At 43.3% G+C, this 26,343-nt stretch overlaps 1 protein-coding gene across 1 annotated transcript in view; it reads right to left on the bottom strand.

Annotated features, from left to right (window-relative positions):
* Window positions 1-26,343, bottom strand: part of scrib (scribble planar cell polarity protein) — a 59,247-nt gene that overhangs the window by 18,241 nt on the left and 14,663 nt on the right. Inside the window, 22 exon segments of the mRNA XM_029458101.1 lie at window positions 27-137; window positions 2,140-2,388; window positions 3,853-3,933; window positions 5,102-5,167; window positions 5,169-5,420; window positions 5,514-5,591; window positions 5,682-5,771; window positions 8,033-8,095; window positions 9,842-10,198; window positions 10,324-10,509; window positions 10,748-10,873; window positions 11,141-11,268; window positions 11,560-11,726; window positions 12,004-12,203; window positions 12,354-12,472; window positions 13,020-13,164; window positions 13,346-13,420; window positions 14,173-14,236; window positions 14,515-14,571; window positions 15,107-15,196; window positions 15,610-15,688; window positions 17,237-17,354. Coding sequence (XP_029313961.1) covers window positions 27-137; window positions 2,140-2,388; window positions 3,853-3,933; window positions 5,102-5,167; window positions 5,169-5,420; window positions 5,514-5,591; window positions 5,682-5,771; window positions 8,033-8,095; window positions 9,842-10,198; window positions 10,324-10,509; window positions 10,748-10,873; window positions 11,141-11,268; window positions 11,560-11,726; window positions 12,004-12,203; window positions 12,354-12,472; window positions 13,020-13,164; window positions 13,346-13,420; window positions 14,173-14,236; window positions 14,515-14,571; window positions 15,107-15,196; window positions 15,610-15,688; window positions 17,237-17,354 — 2,901 coding nt within the window.

Below are 26,343 nucleotides of genomic sequence, written 5' to 3'. Positions count from 1 at the left end.
ATTTCACAACTCTTTCAAAGTCCTACCTTTGAGATGAACACCCCGGGTTCATTGATGCCGAACGGGTGGCTGGCATGATCACTGCCTCCCACGATGCTCAGGCCTAGAGGGCCACCGGACTTCACCAGGATCACTTCCTGTTAGGATGCGAGGTAGAAGATTGTTTTGTAGCCAGACACTTTTTAAGTACAAAATATAACAAAAGTCAAAATTAAACATCAGGTTACAGTCATGTCTACATCTATCGTTTGCCTAATAAACACAAACCGGCTTACTGCCAGAGCTGCAGAGATTAGTCGACCGATCAAGCTGTTTTGATAATCGATTAATCGTAAAAGTAATTCATCCAAAAATGCCAGAAATGCAGTTTTCAGCCTCTCAAATGTGGATATTTTCTGCATCATATTAAACTGAGTATCTTCGGGTTTTGGACTGACAAAAACAAAACATCACTCTGGACTTGGAGAAACTGGGAGACATTTCCCCACTGTTTTCTGACATTTTATAGAAGATTTATAAACAATTAATCAACGCATCAAGTAAATAAATGGCAGATTAATCGATAATGAATGATAATCATTAGTTGCAGCATAAACAAATATCTCTTTACAGTCAACAGCAATATATTTGTGTTGACCATTGGAAACGCTACACTCTAAATACACCATTATTTATTTAGACCAAGCCTTCATACCATGCACCATCTTCTCTGGAACTGGACAGCATTGAGGATATGGCAGGGGCCAAATAAACAAAACATAACGCTGAAGGTCTTCATGAGGCTACAGCATGGTCTAATACAGGGGTCTCCAACCTTTCTTCATCTGAGGGCTTTGAACAAATCTATGGCCAAGAGCTACTTGCATCACATCACTTAGCGCTCATCAGTTGAACCCAAAGCTCATCAAAAATCTTAACTTCACATCAAGGTCCAAGAAAGTAACAAAAAAAGGTATGTAGAGCCAAATAAAGCAGAAATGTTCAGTGCTGCTTGGGGAATGTTCTTGTAGTTTTCTGGGTCTACAAGGCTCCAGAAATGTTGTGAGACACTGAACAGTTCAGCCATCTTCACTGAAGTCTCTGTGAAGTCTACCTCCATGAAGGGGTTGGCAATGAATGCCACACAGGGTTCCAGCTTATCAAAATCATTTAACCTATCCTCAAACTCCTGCTCTGTCCTGGACAAGAGGTCACGATACTTATGTACATCATCTACCCATGCATGGCTGTGTTGCAGTCTTTTATTTTTCAGTTGCTGGAGGCAAAATGACAGTTTTGCTTTAAAAGCCTGAACTAATTGAAAACCATTTGCACCTTGCCATGTCCCGCTCCAGCTGCCCCGTTGTATCTGCAGATAGCGCAGACACTCTCCGTGCCACTGTTAGCAACAAGTGGTACATTAGCGATAGCGGACATGATTTTAGTCTTACTTTTATGGTCCTTTAATACCGTCTTGGCTACTGTGGCCATCCCGCCATCGGTGAATGGCTTTTTGTGCGCCACATTAAATGAGGCCTCCGTTGCCGCGTTGACCTTCTTTACCGGTTGGGTGAATAAACACTGCTGTTTTTTTAAGTGTTGCTTTTAACTGGTTCACCTTTTCAGTCCCAGTGTGGCGGCGCTCCACGTTGCTTCTTTTGCCAACTGACACACTGGTCCCGCAGGTAAGGCACACACACACACACATACACACATACACACACACACACACACACACACACACACACACACACACACACACACACACACACACACACACACACACACACACACACACACACACACACACACACACACACACACACACACACACACACACCATGTAGCCTGTGTACATTTGCTGCTACGCTGCCTGTGATTGGTTAGCTTCAGAGTGACGTTGACAAACTTGACAGGACTATCACCTTTTTATTGACAGCTGATAGGCCTATCATATTATTTTGTATTGGAGGGGGCGGGACATCTATGTGTTCGATTGAATTAAAGTGAGAAGAGGTGCATTCACTGTCGTCGGATTTTTTGAACACAGTCTGTGAACCGCGAGCTACGGCTACAGTGACGTGTTGGAGACCCCTGGTCTTATATAATTAAAAGCCATTAAACATATTGAGTACCGAAGTCGCCCCTAAGAGGTCTCACCTCGATGGGATACTCGTCCTCCATCCGGCTCAGGTTGTTCCCATGAAGGGTCAGGCCGTCCTCCTCCTGGTCTGGTGAATCTGATGGTTCTGGGGGTGGAGGAGAATGGGCTCGTGCCCGGGATTGACCTGGAGAGCCCCCTGGTGCATTCAGGTCTCGCTCCACCAGGAGGGAGATGGTGGGGGAGGTGCCGGTAAGGAGTGCTACTGCCTGGTCATGCCTGGCCTCTGTCATGTCTACACCATTGATCTGAATCGACAGTAAAAACCAACCACGGAGGGCGTCAGCCCACCAGGACGCTCCCAATGACAACGGGCCACATTTGCCATCAGCACGATGAACATTAAAAGACAAATACATGCTGAAAACGGCATTCTGCCATCAGTCTTCTCTAATCAGACTCTACACCTGATCACTAAAAACTATTCAATATCTAAAACATTCTGATAATTAAATCACTGAGAGTCTGTTCGTGCACCAAAGTGAGAAGAAGCGACAGGAAGAGGCAGAGAAAGAGAGTTGGGGTAACAGCGGGCTGCTGCTGGCACAGCTTGCAGAAAGGCTACTAACAAGCAAAGCTGTTTATTCCATCAGCCTATGCTGCTCTCTTTTAATGTAAGCAGTTCAATTATTTCCCACTCCTTCTTGCCTTTGTTTACTTAAAACACAAGTGGAAACTTCTCCAAAAAGTTTAATTTTGAGTCACCAAAGGCAAGCAGGGGAATCCTTATACAGCTTAGTCATTAAGAATTATTGAAGCATTGGTTTTGGTTTTGAGATTCGGTGTTAGCTTTCAGGCACACGCAATCTTAAAAACTGTACTCTGGTCCAAAGTGACACGCAGAGGTCAGCACTGACCCGACAGTACCAGCTCTTACCATCGGCTGATATGCTGCTTCATACCGGCTCAGCCCACTCCATCCCAACACCATACCCACCACCAAGCAGGCAAGGAGAAGCACTTAATACATTAGTGAGCAGGCAGATGGAGAGTGTGTGAGGAAGAGAGAACAAGAGGCAGCCTACAAATAGACAAAAGCAAAAAGAGCTGAGAAACTGCCGGAGGAAATAGGAGAGTCAACCCGGAAAGAAAGCAAAGAGGATCATTTCCGGAAGCTTTTCTGCGATTCTCAGAGCAGGAAGTGGATTAAAGAAGCAGTTAAAAGGGGAGGAGCAGTTCAGCACAGAAAAACCACATGACGAATCACAATCAGTTGGTTTACAGTAGTAACGTGTGCTTGGGTGGGATTAAAACATGCAATTCAAAAATTACTCATACGCAAAGCCAGATTGGAGTTCATGCAGGAACCCCTTAGAAGTGACAATGCTGCACTATTTAACCAGAAGAGCTACACAATTTGCATCCGAGGAGAGACTCTGGGTTAGAATTAGTTAAAGGACAGTATTAGTATTCAGTCTCAGCTGCCAACTTATGGTGTCGATGTGTGAGAGTAAATTATTCACATGTGGTCAGCATGGGACCCAATACATCTTAGATGTGCTAAACTTAACTTGAGAGAACAATGAAGTGTTTCCTTTTAATACTTTTTAAGAATCCTTGGGAACCCTGTATAACCACACCAATGTCTTTGTATTTATAAATCCCTGAAAGCTAAATGATTCCCATTCTCACATCCATGAAAACATTGTAAAGGATCACACTGAACTCTATAATGCCCAGATGGAGGTGTGGAGGGGATGGGTTGTACTCACAGAGATCACCCTGTCGCCTACATGCAGTGTGCTGTCTCTGTGTGCCGATCCCCCTTCTGCGATGCGGGAGATGTAGATTCCCTAAAACCAGACCAGAGATATTGTCAAATGTTACATCTGCTTGCACGTTTGTGGAAAATGTTCTCGTATTACTTTATAAATCTTCTCTGGCTTCTGAGTTTGAGCTTGGACAGGCTCAGTGGTAAAAGGGTCTTGCACAACAGGCTGCAATGCTGAGATGAATCACTGTGCTAACTGTGAGCTATCTACAAGCAGAGTTACCGGTCAGTGATATCACACAGTGTGGATCAGAGCCAAAAATAGAACTAACTATATAAAGTGTGCTCGTGGTAATTAATAAAGGGATTATCAGGACACTATCAGCCCACAATGGCATACATTGTGATAGAAGGCATACACATAAACAACCAAACTCACATATACATTACAACTAATGGACAGCAGTCTTTGAACATTAACACACATTAAGACTCCACAGCACAGGCAGCACACTCCCTGAGACATAGTGTCCCCCTTTGCACTGACAAATGTGTTTAACAAATAAAAACATAGCTGAACTTTTAGTCTGGATCACCAAAACAGAATTTACAAAAAAACACATGCAGGAGCAAAGTCTACTGCACCTCCTCCTCAGATTAAAACAATATCCAAACGAGTCACTGCATCCATTTCAAAAAGCTTTTGAAAGAGAGGCAAGACTTAGTCAGACCCGCCTAAATCATACGTTTATGAGTCCTTTCCTCTTTGTGGGATGTTGAGCTGCATGAGTTGCAATGGCGTACTGTGCTGGCCCAAATATACACCTCAGCCCGTCCAGTTAGAGCGGACTATCAGATGTCAGGGCGGGCTATTCATATCTCCGTCTCTCCGGTGAGGACTGTAAACGCTGCGGCTAGAATAGATGCTGTTAAAAGACGGATCCCTCCGACTGAGACAGTTCCTGCAAACACTTAGTGACCTAACTTCCCAACTTCAAGACTTATTATTAGTGATTGAATGGCAGATGTTGTCTTTAGATCATCTCTCTGTATCATTGTATGTATGAATGTGTAATTATCCTTTATAGGCTTTATTATTTAAGAAATTAATTCTGTTTTTTATTACTTAAATGTAAAATGAACAGTGAAGAATGTATTCACACAGCTTGTTTTAACAGTCCACAAACCAAAGATATTTAGTCATACTTTATACATCGAGTTTGAACAGCTAGTGCGTTCGCATGTCTCACCGTGTCTGCTGTGCGGAAGGGCGTGGAGCCTTTGCCCCCTGCGATGCTGAACCCCAGCCCCTTGTCAGTTCCGGATCAGGCAGGTGGAGAGCCGCTGTTGAGGCCCGCTGGGAGCCGTCTCCAAGTTGAAGGCGATCCCACTGCTCCGTCTCTCCCGCGGGAAGTAATCGTCCTCTGGCCTCAGTGGCGTGGTGGTGATGGCGTTCTCTGGCTCCACCATATGCTCGCGCAGCACCGACATGGAAACTGTAGCACCGGAGCTACGAAGAGCTTCAACCGCTGTGTGATGTTCTGCTTCGTTGAGGTCCACTCCATTCACCTGAGACAAGCGGATAGTGAGAATGACCGACTTGCGATGCTGTTAAATTAAACTTACTATGAAACAGAGAAGAGGAAACAGAAAATGCTTTACCTCGAGGAGTTTGTCTCCCACTTTAACCCCCGCTCTGGCTGCAGGACCCTCTTCAGATACTCTGGAGATAAATATTCCCTGAACACAAAAACAAAATAAAAATTAAATGTATATAATTTATAGCTTCTGATGTTTTGAACCTATCCAGATTCCAGATACACGTCTTACCTCATCGTCTCCCTTGTAAGGTGTAGATCCTTTCCCTCCAGCAATGCTGATTCCCAGGCCGCCAGTTTGTCGCATGATGTTCAGCGTGTGCTGCAAGTTGAGGAGGGGGGAGTCAGCGCAACTACAAGTGAAACCCCTCTGAACACCACTCAGCTCGGGACAGGTTGAGAGGGAGGCGAGCCCACGTTGTTTTTTTTTTTTTTTTAACAGTTGACTACCATTCTTTTTTTTCTCATCTTAAACTTTAATATGATACAAGTTGGGTGACCTCCCTCCTTCTGCCAGAGGGTGGTGTCAATCTCATCATAGCAACATCCTGTCATCATGCCAGCAGATGGATGGTGAGACACTTTGACTTGTCTGGAGCCTAATGTCAGTTTTAAGTTGAAGTTGGACTCATTGCACCTTTAATTTAGCTTTAAAGACTCTTTTTTTTTTTTTTTTTTTTTTTTAAATCAGTAAGTTTTATATTTGTAAGTATATTGAAAACAGCATGTCCAAAACGTATTTGTTATACACCAGTAACCCTTAACTGACAATTGACTTCAGACACAAAAACACACTGTCTAAAGCCTTCGTATAATAAACTCAGAGGCTTGACCCTTACTGAAAACATACAATGTGTGTTCATGAGAGAAGGGACTTTAAACACTAACTAAGGCATAACAGACTGTGTATATTCTGTGTACTTGCAAGCCATGCAAAAAGGAGGAGGAATTGCACACAAATGAGGGACAGGTGGAAGGAAGAAGGGGAAATCAAAGATGATGTGGATGTGGAGACGGTTTTGGAGTTGTATTGTAGATGCCCCGGCATTTGTTGTAATGACATGACAATCATTTCTTAACAAATCAGACATGAATACAAATGTCTTTAAAATCACAAATGCATAATCGTCCGGGACACTTTGCACGTGATTCACCAAGACTAATCAGCATAGGAGAGTGTTTATGAACAAAAAGCATGCTAAAAAGAAAAGAAAATTTAAAAAATCTGAAGATTAACATTACAAATGCTGTCATTACCTACAATTTAAAGACTTAAATTCACCCCAAAGCAGGTTATTTTGGGGGTGAACTGTCCCTTTAAGTCACAATATTAAAATGAATACTGGGTAGTGAACGTCATCCATCTTCATCAGTCTTGAGATCCTCTTCTGATTTGGCAGTTGAGTAACCTACTATGTACCAAACACAAACACCTGGAGGAAGCTGGTGAAGCAGCCCATTCATTCCAGGGCAACACAGCGTGGGACAGGGGATGAAAAGGAGCAAAGCAGCAGAAGCAGAGGAAAGGTAGAGTAGCAGAGACGTAGTGTGGCAGAACCTGTTGCTGGACTGGGATTCATACTATTGTGTGTGTGTGTGTGTGTGTGTGTACAGTCAAAGTTTGAGATATTTGGGGTATACACCTGCATTTACGAAGAAAATGACAGGATGACAAATGCCTAAAATGTATGAACATTTCAGAGATGTGCAACTGTGGGCATCAAGGGGACTAACAAATATTTGGGAAAGTCAGGGTTTCTAAAAAATAATAACAGTTGGCAGTGCGACCAACAAAAGTATTTTGTGTTTCAAGTGCAATAAGCAAAGCTGTGTGATCACAGGGCAGTTCATTGTACAACATTAACTGCTGTTACTCCTGATATTTACTTAACACTGTTTATTCAGGTGGCCAAACAAAACTCAAACGTTTTCCTGGAAGCTCCATCAGTTACCTGTATCAACACTACACTCCCTACAGATGCACACATTCTGTTCTAATGGATCAAAAATATTAAAAAAGGTGATTGGATTAATCACCAAATACTAGTTATTTTGGCCTTTCATGGTAATAACTAAATGAGTACGGTCATGATTTTTAGTTTTAAAATGTGAGCAACAAAAAGGTCCGCAGCCGGACTCAAGCAGCTTTATACGATGAGCCCTTACTAAAAAATAAATAGTTGATCACTAATACATTGTAAAGAGACCTAGGTGCATGATCAGACAGTATTTACTGAAGCTGATTAGATAAAAGGATAGAACTGAACAATGTGTCAATGTCCCAGGATGCACTCAAACACAGCACATTTGTGAAACCTCATAGCCAGTTTAGTCCCACCATGTTAGTGTTTGAAGTAAAAGTCGATACCATAAATAAAACATGGCTGCTACATTCCTGCATCCAGGTTCTGCCACACTGGCCATCTCATAAATGAGTTGTGGTTAGGGGGTCCCTAGTGATTGGCTTGGATTAACCATGGATTTCTGTGGGAACTTTCTCCACCTCTGAATACAGGTGGGTGAATGAGTGGGTGAGTGAGGGACACGGAGAAACAGAGTGGACGGGAAAGAGTATGTACAGACCTCTTCCTCCTCAATTCGAGCAGGTTCAATCAGCAGATTATTGACTTGATCAAATGACACCCCCTGTTAGGACAGGAACCAGCGAGAGGCATGCGGATTAGTCAGGCCAAAAAATAAAAATATGCTCTCACAGACACACACACACAGGCATACACTAAAATAAAATTAAAACACACTTTCTCACTCTTTCCATTAACTTCACCAAACACACCCAACACTCCACTGTCTGCTTGCAAGTTGTAGGACTTTCCAGTCCACTGGGATGGACCACCTTGGAGCAGAAGCAATCCCACACTCACTCCCCAGCCACCAGAAGCAAATACAAGGCAGAGATGGAAAGACAAGACCAAGGAGCTGAGCTACAGTGCAAAACACACAGTGTAGAGAGAGCGGACAAGAGAAGGCAAAAGCTCCCATACCAGAATAAGCCCAGTCTCCACACCACAGAAAGCAAATTCCTCCAGGAGCAAGCTTTAATTTAGACAACAAGCCTACTTTTGTAAACAATAAAAAACTATTTTAAAAAAGTATATCTACAAAAAGTCATTCCTACATAGCTCAACAAAAAGAGTTAAGAAAATCAGAGCTTAAATTTTTTTACTCACTACATTCATTTGAACATCCCATAAATGATTATTACCATATGACACATATGATTTTTGGATCTCACATTCCAGCTCTGCCAATATATGTTCTGGTTAGTCTGAGGTCAGCCACACAAACATTCACAATCACACACACACACACACACAACAGATTTGGTGAGGTGACGATGTTTGATCACAGTATCGAAGAGGATTTCTACCGTCAGTATGATAAATCAAAAATATTTCATTAAGTCTCCCCAAATATTAATAATCAATAAAGAGATTAATTTTCATAAGCGGAGCAGACGTCACTCGCTTCATTCATACTTACAAAAACAACCGCACAATGTTACAAGAGCAGAGTGGGAAAACGTCATTATTCAATTAAAATCAGGAGATAATATGGTGAGAAGTTTAGTCCTGAACTGGGTCAGTGGTGTGCAAGAAAGGCCTGCAGGTGCTTGTGTGGAAGGAACATTTATCACTTTACATCAAAGAGTTCTATCGGTTACGTTAGTTGTGCTTAAACAGACATCGAGAAGCTATTTCATGTGGAAGCACAAAGGTTTAAAAAGCAAGTTCCTCAAATGTGTCTTCGTGTATGAGATGAGACGATATGTGTACGTGTTGGTTGTTTATGTTTCAAAGAAATCTTAAATGATGTGAGCTATTGGAAAGCATTATCAGCAATGACCTCTGAGTGTTTGTAGGCGTTTGGTGAAGGACATCTCGTCTTTGCATGGGACACAGCAAAGACAATGCAAAGGTGGGAGAGTTTGTGGTTTGTCCCTAAGAAAAACATTCCCCTTGATTTACAGCGTAAGGGTAGACGTCTTCATTTACACAATGACCCTGCATGCAATGCCACATCCTTAATATATGCTGGCAGCCCACTCCAAACTGAATGCAACTTGCAAGGTGGTAAGGGCACTCTATGCATACAGTGTTTGCATAGATGCAATGAGCAAGCAACAAATATACTCGATTTAAACATATTCCTACAACATGAATAGACATTTTAAGCATAAAATAAGTTAATTAAGTTCCTACGATACAACGTTTTCTGCATACTGCATGTCCTGTACCATTACTTGTCTACATATGTGTACAAATGCATGTGGAGAAATTAATGTTTTTCTACATATAATATGTAACAGTTTCTACCCAGCTATCCTCCGCACTCCTGCACTGCACCCTACCAGTGGTGGGATCTCTGCTTTACCTTTACTTGACTGGAGTTGACCTGGAGCCGACTGTCTTCAAGCCCCTCTATTCTGTGATGGTGCTGAGGGGTGCATATACTTTGCTCTTCCACCTCGTCCTCAGCGGGCTGTGTGGGTGAGTTCAGGCTGTCAGGGTTGAAGCCCTGCAGCAGCGCGGCCACAGTCTCGGGCTTGGGCAGCTTGGTGATCTTGAAGTGCTTCTTGTAGTGTGGCGTGTCCTTTCTGATCAGACGCTGCTTCTCCGCGGGAAAAGTGGGCCTCTCGTCCTCGTCACTCCTCTCACCGTCTTCCCCCTCCTCCCTGTCGTCCTCATCCAAACCACGGATGATGGGCTCCTCTGCAAAGTGCACAGTAGGCTGGAGAAACCAAAGAGGTTTGAGATTTAATTAGTTAGAGGGAGGGAGGAGGAGGAGGGAGGGAGGAGGAGGAGGGAGGGGGGACCAGAGAGGAATGTTATGGATAAGATGTTTTAAATATGCACCTCAATGTACTCCACCTCCATCTCGTCCAGCTCGTCCTCATCATGAGGGGAGTGGCCGTCTACAAGGTCCTCCTTTTGAGATGCTGAAGTCGCATTATGTCTTTCCTCATGGGAGGTGGCCGACAGCGTGCTATTGGACACATGGGAGTCGCGGCTCTGATTGGAAAGGTCACTGAGCCGTTTCTCCTAAAAACCAAACGTTTGATTAATTCAGGATGGAGTGCACCAGTCAATGATGATGCATTTATGTTGTGCATACTCTAAGGGTTATCTTTAATAGTGTGAAAACTGCAGTTTGTCTACTTGCTACAGCGGCAGATTATTTATGTCACAAGCTAGAAGACTACTGTGACAAAATGACATCTCTAAATGATAACTATAGCTGAAAAGACACGATAATCATAATACAGTATGATGCATGTACCTGTGAATCAGGGGACTCTTCTTCTCCATCAGCTCTGGATGTGTAAGCTTCATTCCTCCTCTCCTCAATCACCTTCTTCATGACCTTCAGCTCACTAGGATGCGGTGTGGCTCTGCGCTGAAGGCCCTGAAACAAAGAGAAACGGATTTAAAGCATGAATTTGACAACAAATGCATCAGTGTGGCGCTCTTACAAATACTTTTGTCAGTCGTGACCTTCATCAAGTACAGGAAATAGTCAGATGACAAAATATATTCAGTCGTCTCACTTGAAGCAATACCAAACTGGAGGCAACAGATGTAGGCAATGATAAGTATTGACTACATTTAAGTTATCCGAGCAAAGTGACATGAAGAGGGCATAAAGTGACCCTGTATTGTGGTTCTTCCTCACTCTGCGCTCTGCAGCAGCCTCATCGTCGTCTTCCTCAGCCTTGGTCTCTTCCTGGAACTGAATGACGGACACTCGGTTCAGGTTGCTGTCCGTCCAACTGTCGTCCACACTGTTCTGCAGCAAGTTCTCTGTGGAGCAGGAAGGAAAAGGAGAGAAAGATGTCAAACTGAGTTTATAGGTGTAGATTACAGAATCTGTTCTTGAAGCTATTCATCTAAAAGTAAAGTCTCACAATTCATATGTGGTTTTACAAGCTACTAGTCAGCTAACTGACCAAAAATCTAATTGTAAAGCTCCAAATATGAGCCAAATTAGTTAATACAACACATAAGTTAGGCATTTGGTACACAAACCTGCTTTGACTTGTGCCACATAGAAGATTTATTAACTTTACATTGCATTAACTAAGTGCTACTCACCGAGGCTCGGAGAAGGCTGCTGGGGCAGTAAATAGCAGGTCAGCACCTTCTCCCCGGTCTGCTCATCATCTTCTGTTTGGAACTTGAGCATCGGCTGCGACTGGTTCTCTGCGAGCCACATGGCCTTCAGGTTGAGGTTTGTCAGGGCAAAAGGCAGGTTTTGTAATCTGGACAAAAGAAGGAGTGAGGGATGAGCCACAAACTTTCCTTTTCAGTAAGTAAAATCATCCAGCGATACATACATACATCAGGACATGTGTTCTGTTAAATTCACTCGCAGAGAAAAAGAATTGCAGGAATAACCTTCATAATTCTACAGAAATCTTTGCTCCCTCTATAGCCTTTTGGAAATTAGTGGTGACCTTTTGACAAGGTTTAAAAAATTAAATCTTTGACCTTGGCACGAAAGGCTTCTGTGAATTCAGGGTGTTAAGTGAGGTTTACCTATTTCCAGCCACATCCAGCACATGCAGCTCAGTGGCATCTGCAAGCTCAGCAGGCACTTTGCCCAGGCGATTGTCTCTCAGCGAGAGAACGTTGAGGCTGGCACAGCCGCCCAGCTCTTTGGGCACGCTGCCCAAGCGGTTGCGATCTACATTCAGGTTGGTCAGCTTCTTTAGCTTGCCCAGCGAGCGAGGAAGTGACTTTGAGGGAGTGAGGCAGAAGTCATTAATATTCAGTGAAAATGATAAATGAAGCTTAATGGCTGCTAATTGGACTTAGGTATTAATGGGTATTAATAAATCCCAACTGGGTCAGTACAAGGCTGGTGGAAGTGGTTTGCATCTCCCTACCTGTAAAAGGTTCTCCGTCAAGACGAGTTCTGTGAGGTTTTCACACTCTCCTAATGAATCAGTCAGTTGGGTCAGTCTATTCTGGTCCACCTTAAAGATGGACAGCTGTTTCAGGCAGCCTGGACACAAAACACAATGCCATTTTACACCAACACTAGACAGTTATTTTTATATGGACCCATGCTCTGGAATAAATTCAAATGAAAACAGATTACAAGCCGTTATTGTCTGTGTCCCTCTTCACTGGCATGATCTTTCCAGCAGAGGGCAGTGCTGTTCTCTTTCAGCAGAGCACTGTGTCCACACACATTGCTGCTTAATCTAGTGCTACCAAACTTGATGGGGTTCTTTCATGTCAACTAATAATGACATCATTTATGTCTTGTTGTTTGAGAAACACTTGACAATATTGTAATACAGTATATGCACAGATGATACGTTTATAGGGAGCGACTGACGATATGCACTGTGAGGATAGTTAGATGAACCTATTTATTCTGCTTACCTCTCAATCATTGTGAGAAAAGTTAAATCAGCAGTAATATGCTCATCAAACTGGACTTCCTGGATTGTACTTCCTATCTAAGAGGTACTTTAAACAACAGTTTTCGATCTGAAATCGCTGCTGATGCAACGTTTTTCTCTTTCCCCCTTGTGTTTTCTCACCTATGCTGTCTGGGACGTCCTCCAGCAGGTTCTGTGTGAGCAGCAGGTCAGTGAGAGCCAGGAGGCCATTCAGCTCTGAGGGAAGCTCCTCCAGACGATTCTCTGACACATCCAGACACACCAGTCTCCGGAGGTTCCCCAGCTCCTACACAAAAACACAATAAATACCACTTGCAGTGAGCCACGGAGGCACAATACAACGATTACTTTCACAGCACAAACAAGGGGAGAAATCTGCTGGTGGGAGTTCATTCTGCATACGTGCAATGTAGTTAATATATTTAAGTGCAGAGTTCTTACAACAGGGCAAATAAAACTGTACTTACTGGTGGTAATGATGACAACTGGTTACGGTCCAGCCAAAGCTCCCTCAGGTTGGGGAGAGCACCGAGGGTGTCCGGCTAAGAGATCAGACAAAGTATAGAGGAGGGAGAACATTGGGGCAGTTCGATTATTTGTTCTATAATTGAAGTGCAAAGCCAGGGGCTGCATGCTATAATCAACACACGCAACACTGAGTGAATCTGAAAACCGTCAGGGGTTTCAGGCCACAGCAAATACAAATCATGTGCCCTCAATACACACGCACTTTGTAGATTAAATGGATGATTAAAAGGTGTAGGTCAGTAACTTTAAATACAGTTCTTCTCTTTGGGATCTGGTACACTGTTGTTGAAACTCCACAATCACTGGGCTAAATTCTCCCAAAATGACCTCGAACTGAAGACCAAAGAAGAATGTCAGTGCAGCAGTGGCTTATGGCAGGCAAAGTTTCATCATAGATGTCAAGTATTTGCTCAGCCTCCGCCCTTGTCGGGTCATAAGGAATTGTTTACCATCCCATGAGACAGGCTTAAAGCAGGGTTCACTATGAGGTATATTGCATGCAGAGCCTCAGGTCTAGCAGCTCAGCTGTGTTTGGTGAAGTAATCATGTGGTTTGGATCATAATTATGGTGGTGGGAATATGAGAAGGAACGTATTTTGTAATACATGTCACTCTCTGTGTGTGTGTGTGCTGCACGAGCAGTGCAAACGTAAAACACATTATTTAAAAGGCACAACTGAGGGTGGGCTGTTTGAGCACTGAACAGTAGAATGAATTATCTGCTGCGTATTATATGAAGGTTTAAAGGGATGAGTTGTTGACTTACCAAAACTTCCAGTTCATTGCTGCCCAGGTCCAGCTGTTCCAGTTTGACCAGGAATGAGAGCGACCTGGATACACACACAAAATAGCACATGCAGTAAGTCACACAAATATGTGTCATGAAGGAACAAAGACTATTACCACATACCAATCATTCACATGTACTGACATATGCAAATACCTACGTAGCTACAGGTAACTTGTAGTTTCTGTGATGTTCTCACACACACACTACAATACATCTTTCCTAAAGCTAGTGCATTTGTTGGTGAGAGAGGTTCTAACTAAAAACAGGCACTTATTATACTTGATGGAGATATGCACACTAGAGGGAGATGACACTTACGTGGGCAGAGACTTCAGCAGGTTCTCCCTGAGCTCCAACGTCACAAGGTTGGCCAAACTATAAAAAAAGGAGGAGTGGCAGTAAAAAAGGAGGAAAGAGAAAGAAGGGTAGGAGGGGGAGAAGAGAGGCAGGCTGGTTAGTCAGATGGCAGGTCTGTTCGACCAGGCTGCCAGGCATGGTGAGGGGCTCCTCCATCTGTCTGAGCCCAGCAGTGGCCAAGAGCCCAGAGACCAGCTGCCTCACAGCCCACTGGGCAACAGAGTCACCCTCCTTGAAAACCTGTTCCGTCTCCTAATGCATCAAGGATTCAACAAAGGCCTTCAGTCTGGCAACATGGACCAGTGTGATGCTTGATTAGAGAGCTTTTACAATTTTGACAAAAAATGTATTTGTGGTGTTTGGATGATCAATTAATATATGAATAATCACGTACATGGGAAATGAGTGTAAGGCCTTAATAGGTAATGTTTTAGGAGCAGAATTCCAAAATGAATGTGATAAACAGTTTTTTTGTAAACAGTGGATAGAATCACTTCTGACGTTTCTTGACCCATCTAAGAAAAAATTATCCTTTCAAATTATGAGTACATACTTTCCAATGTCGTTGGGCAACGTCTGCAATGACACGTCGTTGAGTGCCAAGTGAGCCAGCGCTCGGAGTTGAGTGAAACCATCCGGCAATCTGAAGCAAAGGGACGGGAGGGAAAATAGTAGAGAGAGACACTTAGGGTATCAGCATCACTGGACGCACAGAGAAGACGATTAGCCCTATACATATTCCCATCTGTTTAAGTATTTAGCATTAAAGCTTTATCCAGTCGTTCAATTGCTTTTCTACAGGAGGAAGTTAAAAGGTGAAATATTAAGATTGTAGATGTGGCAAGAAATGCAATGAGAGAGCAGTGCAACAGTGACTTATAGAAATATCATAAAGATTAACTAGTATCCATTTCAAGAAGCATGAAGTGCAGACTGTACATCAAACATATGATTGACTGCACATTTACAATACGAAAGCAAAGTAATTAGAGCACATGCATGACACTTCATATTTGAGTAAACTCAATTCTCACGGCTGTTGTCACACACACTTACCTGGACAGGGGGTTTCCACTGAAATCTGCAATCTCCAAGGCTCTGCAGAACTTAATGCTCTCGGGGATCTCAGGAATGTCTGTAGGAGAAAAGAGGAGGTGGGGGGGGGGGGGGGGGGGGGGGGGGGGGGAGAGGAAGGCATCAGCACCATGGACACACAGATTTAGAGCGCGTTATATTTTATGGAGCAAATCATTTAAAGTTTCTCGTAAATCACAAGCAGATGGTCAGGAGCGGGGAAGTGAGAGAAAGATGGAAGGTGTACTACGAAGGACATAGTGAACCTTCAACTATGACTTCATTTTCCTCCCATCACACACAATTTGGAAAGTAATGACACAGTTATTGGACCCCTGTCTGCATTTCAGCTGTTACTTCCGTGCTTTAGTTTTTATAGCGGTGTTATAGTAAAAAATAAAGGGTTAAAAAAAGGGGAACAAAGGAGAGAAACCTATTTAGATGGTGCTGGATAGTGTTAAGGCTTCTTTGATTACACGGGTGTTTATCTATTTTGTTCTCTGTTGTGTACTCATTTTCAAACTATGCAGATTAAACTCAGTGTCAAAATTGTGACAATAAGTATAACACTGTTCTGCACAGCAAAGAAACATATTGCTTCCAAGGGGAAACATGTTTGCTGTCCTTGAGCACCTGATTTATCTGCATGCTGCTGGAAGATGCTCAGAGAACTAGACAGATTGCTTGTAACATAAAATAAATCATTTTATTTTTAAATGATTTATACGTTAGTGGGAAATAGAATTGCGCTAAAGTTAGTGCTTTCCAAACACTGTAGCTTGACTGACTGCATATAAAAGACACATATAGAAGGCACAAGAAGAAATCTGACCTTCTGGCCGAACTAGGTAAAGAACTCTTACTACTGGATCCTGCAGGTGCAGGTTAAGAAATCCATACTGAGCCAGCAGCCTATAACGCTTATCTGGCTCAGCGTCTTCCTGCTGCAGGAGCAGGCAAGCAGACAGGCAGACAGATGGGGAAGGCCCTTACAGGCCACTGCACACTGCTCCCACAGCACATGATGCACTGTGTAGCAGAGCCGATGTCTCATCTACAATATAGGCTGCATGCAAGGACACCGAGAGGGCAAGGTGCGTCTGTGTGTGCGTGTCGTTACAGCCGAGTTGCAGAAACTAAATAGCAGCCCAAAATAAGATTAATTTCACCTTAGGTCTCAGGAACAGGCATGTACTACATTTTTTTGGCTGCATTATGGAGCTAAATTTCTTTCTTTGCTCGTCTTGTGTTATAGGAATATTTCAAGGGCATGGTGATTCATGTATGAATACGTCTGTTGTGCCTGGGGGTAAACTGGATAAACTGGCAAAGAGGGGCAGCTAATATTTACCTAATGGCTGCTGCTAGTGTGTTGATTCTCAAAATGATTTGGCTTCTTGTACTTAACACCACATGGCAGAAATCATTTTTCACACCCTGGTTGTTTTGTGTTTTTTTGGGGTGGTCTAGACAAGAGCGGAAGGTTATTTTAAACCATGTCATTAAAGTAATTGTGTGTCAATGGGTGGTCTTACAAGCAGAGATTGTAAAACAACACACACACACACACACACACACACACAGTGAACTTGTGAATGTATTTGTGTACCATTTCTGGAGATGTCCAGCTCCACCAGCTGCATGAAGTTGGCCACCTCAGGAGGGAGTCTCTGGATCTCATTGTCACTCAGGCCAAGCTTCCGTAGGTTCAGTAGTCTGAAGAAAGGCTGTGGAGACACACGATACCATGTCAATCAGAACAGAACAAAAATACTTTCTCTTTTGATCCTATCACGATGCATTGAGGGACATTGTTTGCAGGTCATGCTATAACATCTATAAAACCGTATACAGAAGTGGTTAAGACACTGCAAATAATAACGATTATCGTCATTGTCAATTATCTGCAGATCATCAAAAGTTTGGTCTGTAAACTGTCAGAAAATTGTGAAAGATATTCCCAGAGACGTATATAATTGCTTTTTTTCGCAGGCAGTCCAAACCCCGAAAATATACTACAATTTATTACACTGTAAGACAAGACAAAAGCAGCAGATCCTCACATTTGAGAAACTGGAACCAAATGTGGCCACACAGCAGTGATAATATAACAAAGGTAATACAAACGTTATAAAGTGGCTATGGTAACTGCAGACTTAAGATTACTGTTATTAGTGTTTTAAATGTTTTAATACTTTTTCATACACCTTAACCAATACTTCAAACCAACACTAAACATCCTGTATATTGAAATAAGGGCCATTTCCAGGACCGGTTTTTAAAAAAAACATTCCAATGTCATATTCCCAACGACTTCTCCTCACCATGGCAACACCAACCAAACAAAGTGGCTTTGGATAGGAGAGCTGAGGAGAGTGCTGTTGCTGTGGCCATGCCAAGTGCTTTCACAAGAGGCTGGTTGTTGGACAGGACAGCGTTCAGAGGCATTCCTCCGCCAGCCACGCTGTGTGTGTGTGTGTGTGTGTGTGTGTGTGTCTGTGTATCATCTGCCGTTAAGATGGACAGACAAGACAGGCTGGCGGGGAACAGCAAGAGTAACAGGCCAAAACTATGCAGTGATTAACCCCTCAATCAGTCCCTGGTTTCGCAGCCCACAGAGGACCCACTGTCTGCCCTGTCAAAGCCAGTCCACTCCTCAGACACTCAGGCTCTTGAGAAACTTGCCGACTTGGACTTTCTGGGGTAGGAATTTGTATAAACTCATTATTCAGGGATGCATTCTGAACATAGGGTTCAAAGATGTCTGCAAGCTTGGAGCCTAAACTTTAATTCAAATTTAACCTCAGTAAGGCCCTCGGTTGAAAACAACCCTTGTGTGTCAATTACCAAAGATTAATATACTAAATTGAAAAATTCAGACAATTTCTTTCCTCCTCTTTCGTCACAGGGATTTTAGTTTTGACAATGTAGCACTGTTACTTTACCGTTTCCCAACTAATCAGATAGCAACAAAACCTTTGATGTGCTTCGTCGGGTTTCTGCTTGACAAAAGTGTGAAAACACGCATTCACACACTCAATACAACATGCTGGGAGACAGCTCTACAATCATGCTGACAAAGAGAAGAATGCTGCAGCTCAGCTCCACTTGGTTCCTTGATGACAGACATTTCCTGCTCTTAACTAGTCATGTGTATTGTGTTTGGATGGGGAGTGAGGTGGCTACATCAGCCTGTTGTTTTCTTTTCCAGAATCTGTTTGGGATTTGCTGGCAGTGCAAGACAGAGCTCGTCAGTACTTTCCCAATTCTCAAAAATTTCCCAGCACTTGATTGGAAGCTCATACTAGCATCCCCACCTGATGATGAGGGAAAATGGGGGGGGGGGGGGGGAGTGAGGCCATAAACACAGGAAAGAACAGAGCCAGAGAAAGACAAAGAGGGTGTTGGCTCACTGAGGAGCAGGTGACCAGTATCAGACGACAGGAACAGGAAACAGGAGCTGAGGACAACCATGTGATCCGGGCCAAGCCCGGATGTAAGCCGGTCCCCAGTAGGGGGGGCAGAACAGGTGACGCTCGGAAACCTCAGATACAAGAACACGCTTCAAAACATTATGTTAACTCTCTCCATAAATGCTGAAGAAAAGCTTCAAGTTTGTCTTTAACTCCCCACGGTGAGGCAGTACTCCCATAACAAAGTATGGGGAACCATATTACTGCTAATAGATACTCACCAATTCTTCCATTCAGGCTAAACCAATCACCTAATAAAAGCTTTTGCATCAGTGCATTCCTGTCCAGAGCTAGACTAGTGCTGAGGGGAAAGCTAGACCCTAATGCAATCATGCTTGAAAACAAGTAATTATGAACACTCACAAAGATGGCCATTCACTACCGAGTGGCCGCTCACACACACACACACACACACACACACACAGGCTCGCCAGAGTTTTTCTAGGAAACAACTGATGCTGTACACAATTCCTGAACAAGCTGTACATGTAATAAATATGTTCTTTAATGAGTCTAGAACAGTCAATAAGTGCTAATTCCATCAATGTAAACTGGATTTGATGTCCCCGCCGTTTCCCCACTGGCTGACGTACTTTCAAATTCAACAATGGAGAACCAACAGTGTTATACGGGTCAATGGGTCAATTGGAATAACAAGCGGGAGCTGTGGGATTTAGTGTACCGCCACCATCTTTTCATTGTATTAGTGAGCAACAACAGTCTGCTCAGTGACTCAGGCAGTTTTTACAGGACTGTGTGCGTGTGTGTGTGTGTGTGTGTGTGTGTGTGTGTGTGTGTGTGTGACCATTTATAGACTGAGGCGGCACGTTGGTTAGAATCAGTGTTCTACATTTCCTTTACAACTTTGTAACTGGGATGTTTTAATGAGGGCCTTGTGAGAGTTGTTTGCTTAAGGAAGGGAGTAAAGCTGTTAACAGGAGGATATAGTACAGCTGAACAGAAAGGAGTGCGAGGGGAACCAGATCAATGATAGCCATGTCAGCAGGGGGCAGTGTGGGGTCTCGAGAGCACTTAACAGTTTCACACAGCATACCAGTCATCACAGCCCATTTGCAAACTCACATACGATTTACCAGTTTTGCACGTGTCTAAAGGAAGAAGATTATCAATTCTAAATTATTTGCGCCTCAAGGCTTAAAACATGTTAATCAAATATTTGAGGTTTACAACGAATACAAGCAAGCATTAAAACAGGAAATCAACACTAGCCACCTGATAACTGTTGATATGTCTAAGTCTATGTTTGGTCAGTTTATCTCTTTTTAAAGGACATCTTTGGCAACTAAAACATCAAAGCGTATGTGATCAGTTGACTAAAAGTTGTAAGTCAAGCCTGTGTTTCCTCATAAAATGCTTTGAATTCCAGAGAAAAAAAGATATGGGTAAATGACATTAATGGTGGGTAAGGCAGCTATGGGAACTGGACAGATTCTGTTGGACTTTGATAAGGTTTCACACAGGGGAGGATTGGGTCTGCGTAACATCCACAAAGTGACCAACTCAAGCTAGTGTGAAATGAGTTCTGTGATGTGGGTACTTATTTGAGACATCCCCCATTATTATACAGTGAAGCCTCGTCACCCATGAGCAACCTATGACAGAGAGCAGTGTGTGTGTGTGTGTGTGTGTGTGTGTGTGTGTGTGTGTGTGTGTGTGTTTTTGAAGAAAGGCACAGGGAGGCTACACACTACAGACACGCTGCACTTCAATGTGTGTGTGTGTGTGTGTGTGTGTGTGCAGCAACGCAAAATGCTCTGCTTAGTCTTATCTGCTTAGCTTCCCTTCTGCTCAGGCAGTGTTAATGTGCCGCAGGATGTAAGTTTGTATGTGTGTGCTTGTACATTTTGCAGACGTACTTAAGTCACAGGAGAGAGGATCCTGTGGTGTAGGTCTGTTTACAGAGTCTTAGTTTTACTTCGGTTAACGTTGCCAGGAATTCTGGCTACATTAATAGGACTCAGCATGTGTGTGTCAAGGGGAAAGAGCAGTATGTTAACGTGCATATTTGTGTGTTCATGCGTATTAGTAGCGGTGGGTGTTTGTTTAAGAGTGTTTATGTGCACTGGAAGAGACTGTAAATTCACAGGGTGGAATGTTAATGTGTGTGGACCTCACATCACTACAGAGAAACTAATTCAAATGTGACTACAGATATCTAAGAAGCGTTGTAAGCATGTGACACATGTTGTAAGCGTGTGACACATGCGAGTAAACTGTATATTCTCTGTATGAGTATGTAATGTGGCACTGTAGATGCAGTGAGCCAAAGCCTGATGTTTACAGTGGCTACAGTGTTTTAGTCAAGTGACTCCATTTAGCTTACGGTTTCCTTCCAATCATGCCATCAGACAACAAGCACACACACACACACACACACACAATTTCTGCACTGAACCAACTTGGTCAAGTCTCAACTCGCCTACGAAGGCATTTTATCAATAGACCCACACATCTCCAAATTTGTTAGAAAGAGGCAAGTCGAATTACTAACCATAACTAAAATTCTCTTGTCAATTCTTCCCATTACCCTCATTTTCTGTTTTACTCTAACATACTTCCTTCCCTCTGTAAGTGGAAGTCCTATTCACACATTCCAGAGCCTCTTAATCTTGTACCAAAGCTGCCCCGTCGGCCTAGTCTGCATGTTCCCACTCTTCCCAAGATCAATTCCCTCACAGTGCACACAAACTACACACACTGCGTGCACACTACTGGGGTGAGGGGCTCAAAGAGAGGGGAGGGGAGAGCACATGCTTTTGTGCTGGCCTGGACTCTTTCAGTGTCCGGGGGAAATAAAAAAGCGGAGAGGATTTGGTTGACTGAGTAGCTTGGTCGGTCACTCGAATGGCGAGCCTCATTACTAGACACTCGTTTCTATAGATAGCTGCAGTCATTGTTGTGGTATAAACTCAGTAGATGAGGAAGGTCAGACCCTGCATTAAGAATCAGTCTTACTAAAAAACAATATCTTCAGTGCAAAGTCGTGAAGCTGAAAGCACCAGCAAGACTACATGCTCAGTCATCTCAAAGACAATGCTAACTGGAGCAACAGTGGCTGATGTTGCTCTGCTCAGCAAAGCGCCCCCTCCCCATGCAGACCATAGTTTGAAACTTAAAGTTCCCAAAACCTCTACACATGAATGACACCCTAACTCTCTCTCCCCCCTCCTCCTCCTTCCCACTGCTCCACTTCTCTGCGTTCCCTCCATTTTCCTTGGCAGAGGGACAAAGGCCAGCAGCCAGCCACACACAGGGCTGTCAGTCACAGGCCAGCTCTCTTTGCCCCCCTCCCTGCAGCCCAGCCAGGGGATTCCTCCATTGTCCGAAAGGGCACCACAGAGAAGACAGAGGGCTAGAAATAGAAGGATGAAGACTTGAAAGAGGAATTTTGCAAAGGATAACAAAAGGAAGGAATGACTAAGAAGAATAGAGAAAGCCAGTTGGGGAGAGCATTGCAGAGAAGAAAAGGAAGATTGTGTGCAAAGTAGAGAGGAGAGAGCTGAGAGAAAGGGAGGGACGGTGGATTATCAATGAGAAATGGAGGGTAAACAATGGATTCCCACAGACACTGCACCACTAATGGGGACAAATACTTCAGCCACTGACCAACAAATGATCTCAACAGAGTGTATACTCACTGCCCTTCTCTCTAATAGACGAATATTGTCTTTTATTCATCCAAACCAAAACACGCAATGTGGTCATTAATGTGGTTGAGTTTGGTCCACTGTGGCTCATAGGCAGTGTGCATTAAAATGCTCCCATTGGCCTCATCATAAAACAAATCAGGTCGACAATGCAACCATCCACCTACTCGCAACTATAAACACCACTTCCTCTGTCCTCACCCACTGTCTCCCACACACTCCCTCTGTTGCTTGCAGCTCTGGTACATTTGTGAGACAGAAACAAGCAGGAAAAACCAAAAGCCATAAACACACCAGCAGCACTATACTGCTGAATTGCACCTATGTATTCTATTAACTTTGATCAAACATGCGGGCACACAATCTACGCTGCACATAAGTAGCAGTGTGGGTGTATATTTTCGTATGGCCATGTAATTGGGTTTGTGTGCTATTGTAAAACACTGTGCATATGTGCGCGAGTGTTTGTTTTCCACTTAAGTGGCACTTTCAGCCGTGACTTCCCTTATCCGGCTCCAGTCCGTCAGGCCACACAGAGAGAAGGGCGTGTTGGGGCCGGGATGACTGACAGCCTAGCCAACTCCCATCAACTTACACCTGTCCTGGTGACTTTAGCTTGGGTTACGGCTGTGTTTGCTCTGCACAGATCAATGTCCGAGTCTACCACTAATCGATTAACCCATAATCGAGTATGGGTACAGACTTAAATTTGCAGCGCCAACTAATGTACTTGTAGAACCTGGGGCGACTAGTAGTTATGAACATGCTGGCATTACATAGATATACTCTCTCTTGCTCTGTCTGCCCTCTAGACATCCTGTGCTTCGTTGTGCTGCCATGCTTTCTATCGTGAGGATAAATCAGTGATGAATGCATGTACACAGTTTATGTATGCATGTGAGGGAACAGGGGAAAGCCTGACTGATAACCCCTCCAAACTACCTCCTGAAAATACAGTACAGCCAGATAGTGTTTTCACTAAGCCACTGTGAGTAGCCAAAAGACTTCTTCCTCTTCAACGTGGTTAATAAATAACCACAGTGACAACAAGGGCTTCCCCCCCTTTGCTTCATGGGAAAGCTGATGAGTTTTGTTGAGTTGACACAATGCTATTATGTTTCAGTGAACTGAATTCATTCAAATGTACATCTTGGAATGTGCCTGCTTATAGATTCCTATTCGACAGCTGTATATACGATGCGTTGGCACACTGCGAAATAAATAGAAAACCTATCTCGCACTTAAATATGTTGATGTAGACTCCAGAGGGCTGACAGAGGAAGATTGAGAGAGAACAGGTGGACATTGAATTGTGTGGCTCTTCCACTCACAAAATTACATCGCTTAAGAGTACCGCTGTGGCATGTGCACATGTACTACACTACACAAATATATACCTTCCAACTGTATTTCTATATTAGCTCTGGCAAACAGGTCAAATGAGTCTTCAATGGGACCAATGTCTGGGAATTTTAATCTACAATATGTAACATATAATAATGATAAAAGTGGCATGTGGCACTCTTGGTTACGCTTTCTGTAAACAAGAGTGTTGAATTTTCAGTCAGCATTTTAAAAATAGATGAGTAATCCCTCTGCTGTTACCATATTGGTGGGCTAATCACTGCTTTGCTTACTAAAACTGTCACAATGATAGAAAAGCTCACACCACCGGTCCTAGTACACCATATCCACAACAACACACTGAATGAGTGAAAGGGAGTTAGCACTGAGTCCAAGTGCAGATTTGCAATCCAAATCAAATTCAAAGCAGCCGCAAGGCTGAAAGCCTTGAACTTGATCTTTTCAGAGCTGTAACACCTGCCTAGAGATTGCTTCCATTTCAGGTTTCATAAAGCCTATCTTCCACCTGACTAAAACAATCTGACCACCAAAGATTGAAAATCAATAGACTTATTGACAACATCCTACTTTAGAGAAATGACCAGCTATGTTAGGAGGTTTCTGTAGTGACCAACCAAATCTAAAAGGCTTCTGTCCAAAACGGTTGCAGCATGATCAACACCAACACTGCCTGGAAAGTCACTGAGCAGATCATAACTACAAAGGGAACACAAAGGGATGGGCCCACTTTTGTTAACAACACTTGTTTGCTAATACATTAATGCACAAGCAAGTGCACACTGCTCTTTCCCAGACTTCCTCCTATGCTCTCCCATTCTTTTTCTGTGTTCCCACAAACATGACACAAAACCCAAAGCCCTATTGTTTATAGTCCACAGAGGACGTTTGGCTCTTTCCTGGATGGGCTGGATCCGGTATGTGCTGCCTGCCTGCCAGCTCTTCGTTTGTCCCACAGTGAGGCTATACTGCAGGGGGACAACATGGCAACCAGGGCCTCTGGCACTGCATGGCCCAGGCTTTGTATACACACAGGCTAGTTGGTATAATGTCAACACATAACGTGATCAAACCCATCAGCCACAGCAAAAGGAGCACTTTAAATCTGCTTGATTCAGCATAAAATGGAAAGAAGGGCTTTGAACAGGCTCTGTGTAAGATATTCATTTATAAAAAACAAAAAACAGAGGGACACTTAATTTAATAAAACGGCATCCTTGGTACAATTGATGCATAGTATATGATCAGGTTGTGGCCTCCCTCACGGGATCTCTATCGTTTTCCAGTAGTAATTTACTTTAAAATCAGCTCCACAGTCACTCCTGGATCCAGCAATTTAAAGTTTAACCTCCTCTAGACTAGTTGACAAAACATAACACGTTTTAACAGATAACAGTCCCTCAGAACATTTCAAGAATCAATCGTGGGGCTGGAATGAAAGTAACTCTACCAGGTGGCATCAAAAGCCATCCTCGTGCTGCATGGACATAAGCTGACAAACATCTGTCACCTTTGCCTGGATCCAACAAATCTAGATTACACAAGGACTCCCACTGTTTTTTGAGTAAATATATTTAAAAAGGTCAAAGTTGGATGGAAATGTTCTACATCTATGCCATCAAATGGCAACATAAAACACATAATTAATTAACCTACTTAATATACTGCATGTAGCTTGTTTTGAAAGCATGGGATGTTTGCACGGTATCATATTTAAATTTTTCTACGCTTTTAAAGATGTAGTGTTACGAGTACAGATCAGAAAATGATATAAGCCTACAACACTAAATTCAATAAGTGGTCCACAAGAGCATCACAAAGTCACCTCTATGTAGTTCACTGATCTAGCATCCCGGCCCGTGTGGAAAAATAACTGCTCCACTTTAGGTGTTAAGTTTCTCTGCCTTGCAGGTGTAACTTTTTCAAAGGACAAAGTGTATCTTTGAGATGACCAGGTCTACTCGTCCTCTCTGCGCCTGTATGACATGTTTGGCTCGAGCAGAAGTCAAGGTTGCGGTGTTGCAAGCTGATTTGGAATAGCAAAATGCAAGGGCCTCAGTGCACACATGGAGGTACAGTAGGTCTGCAGTGACAGGAAAGCCCCAACCCATCTGGTGTATCTCCCCGACAACACAGGGTAAACGTATCTCCGCACCAGGCAAACCACTGGCCCTCGGAGATTCATCACCTTGGAGACCAGCGTTTGTTCAATG

Source organism: Cottoperca gobio, chromosome 20 (genome assembly GCF_900634415.1).
Source record: "Cottoperca gobio chromosome 20, fCotGob3.1, whole genome shotgun sequence".
Taxonomy (NCBI): Eukaryota; Metazoa; Chordata; class Actinopteri; order Perciformes; family Bovichtidae; genus Cottoperca; species Cottoperca gobio.
This window is presented reverse-complemented; position numbering and strand designations above follow the sequence as displayed.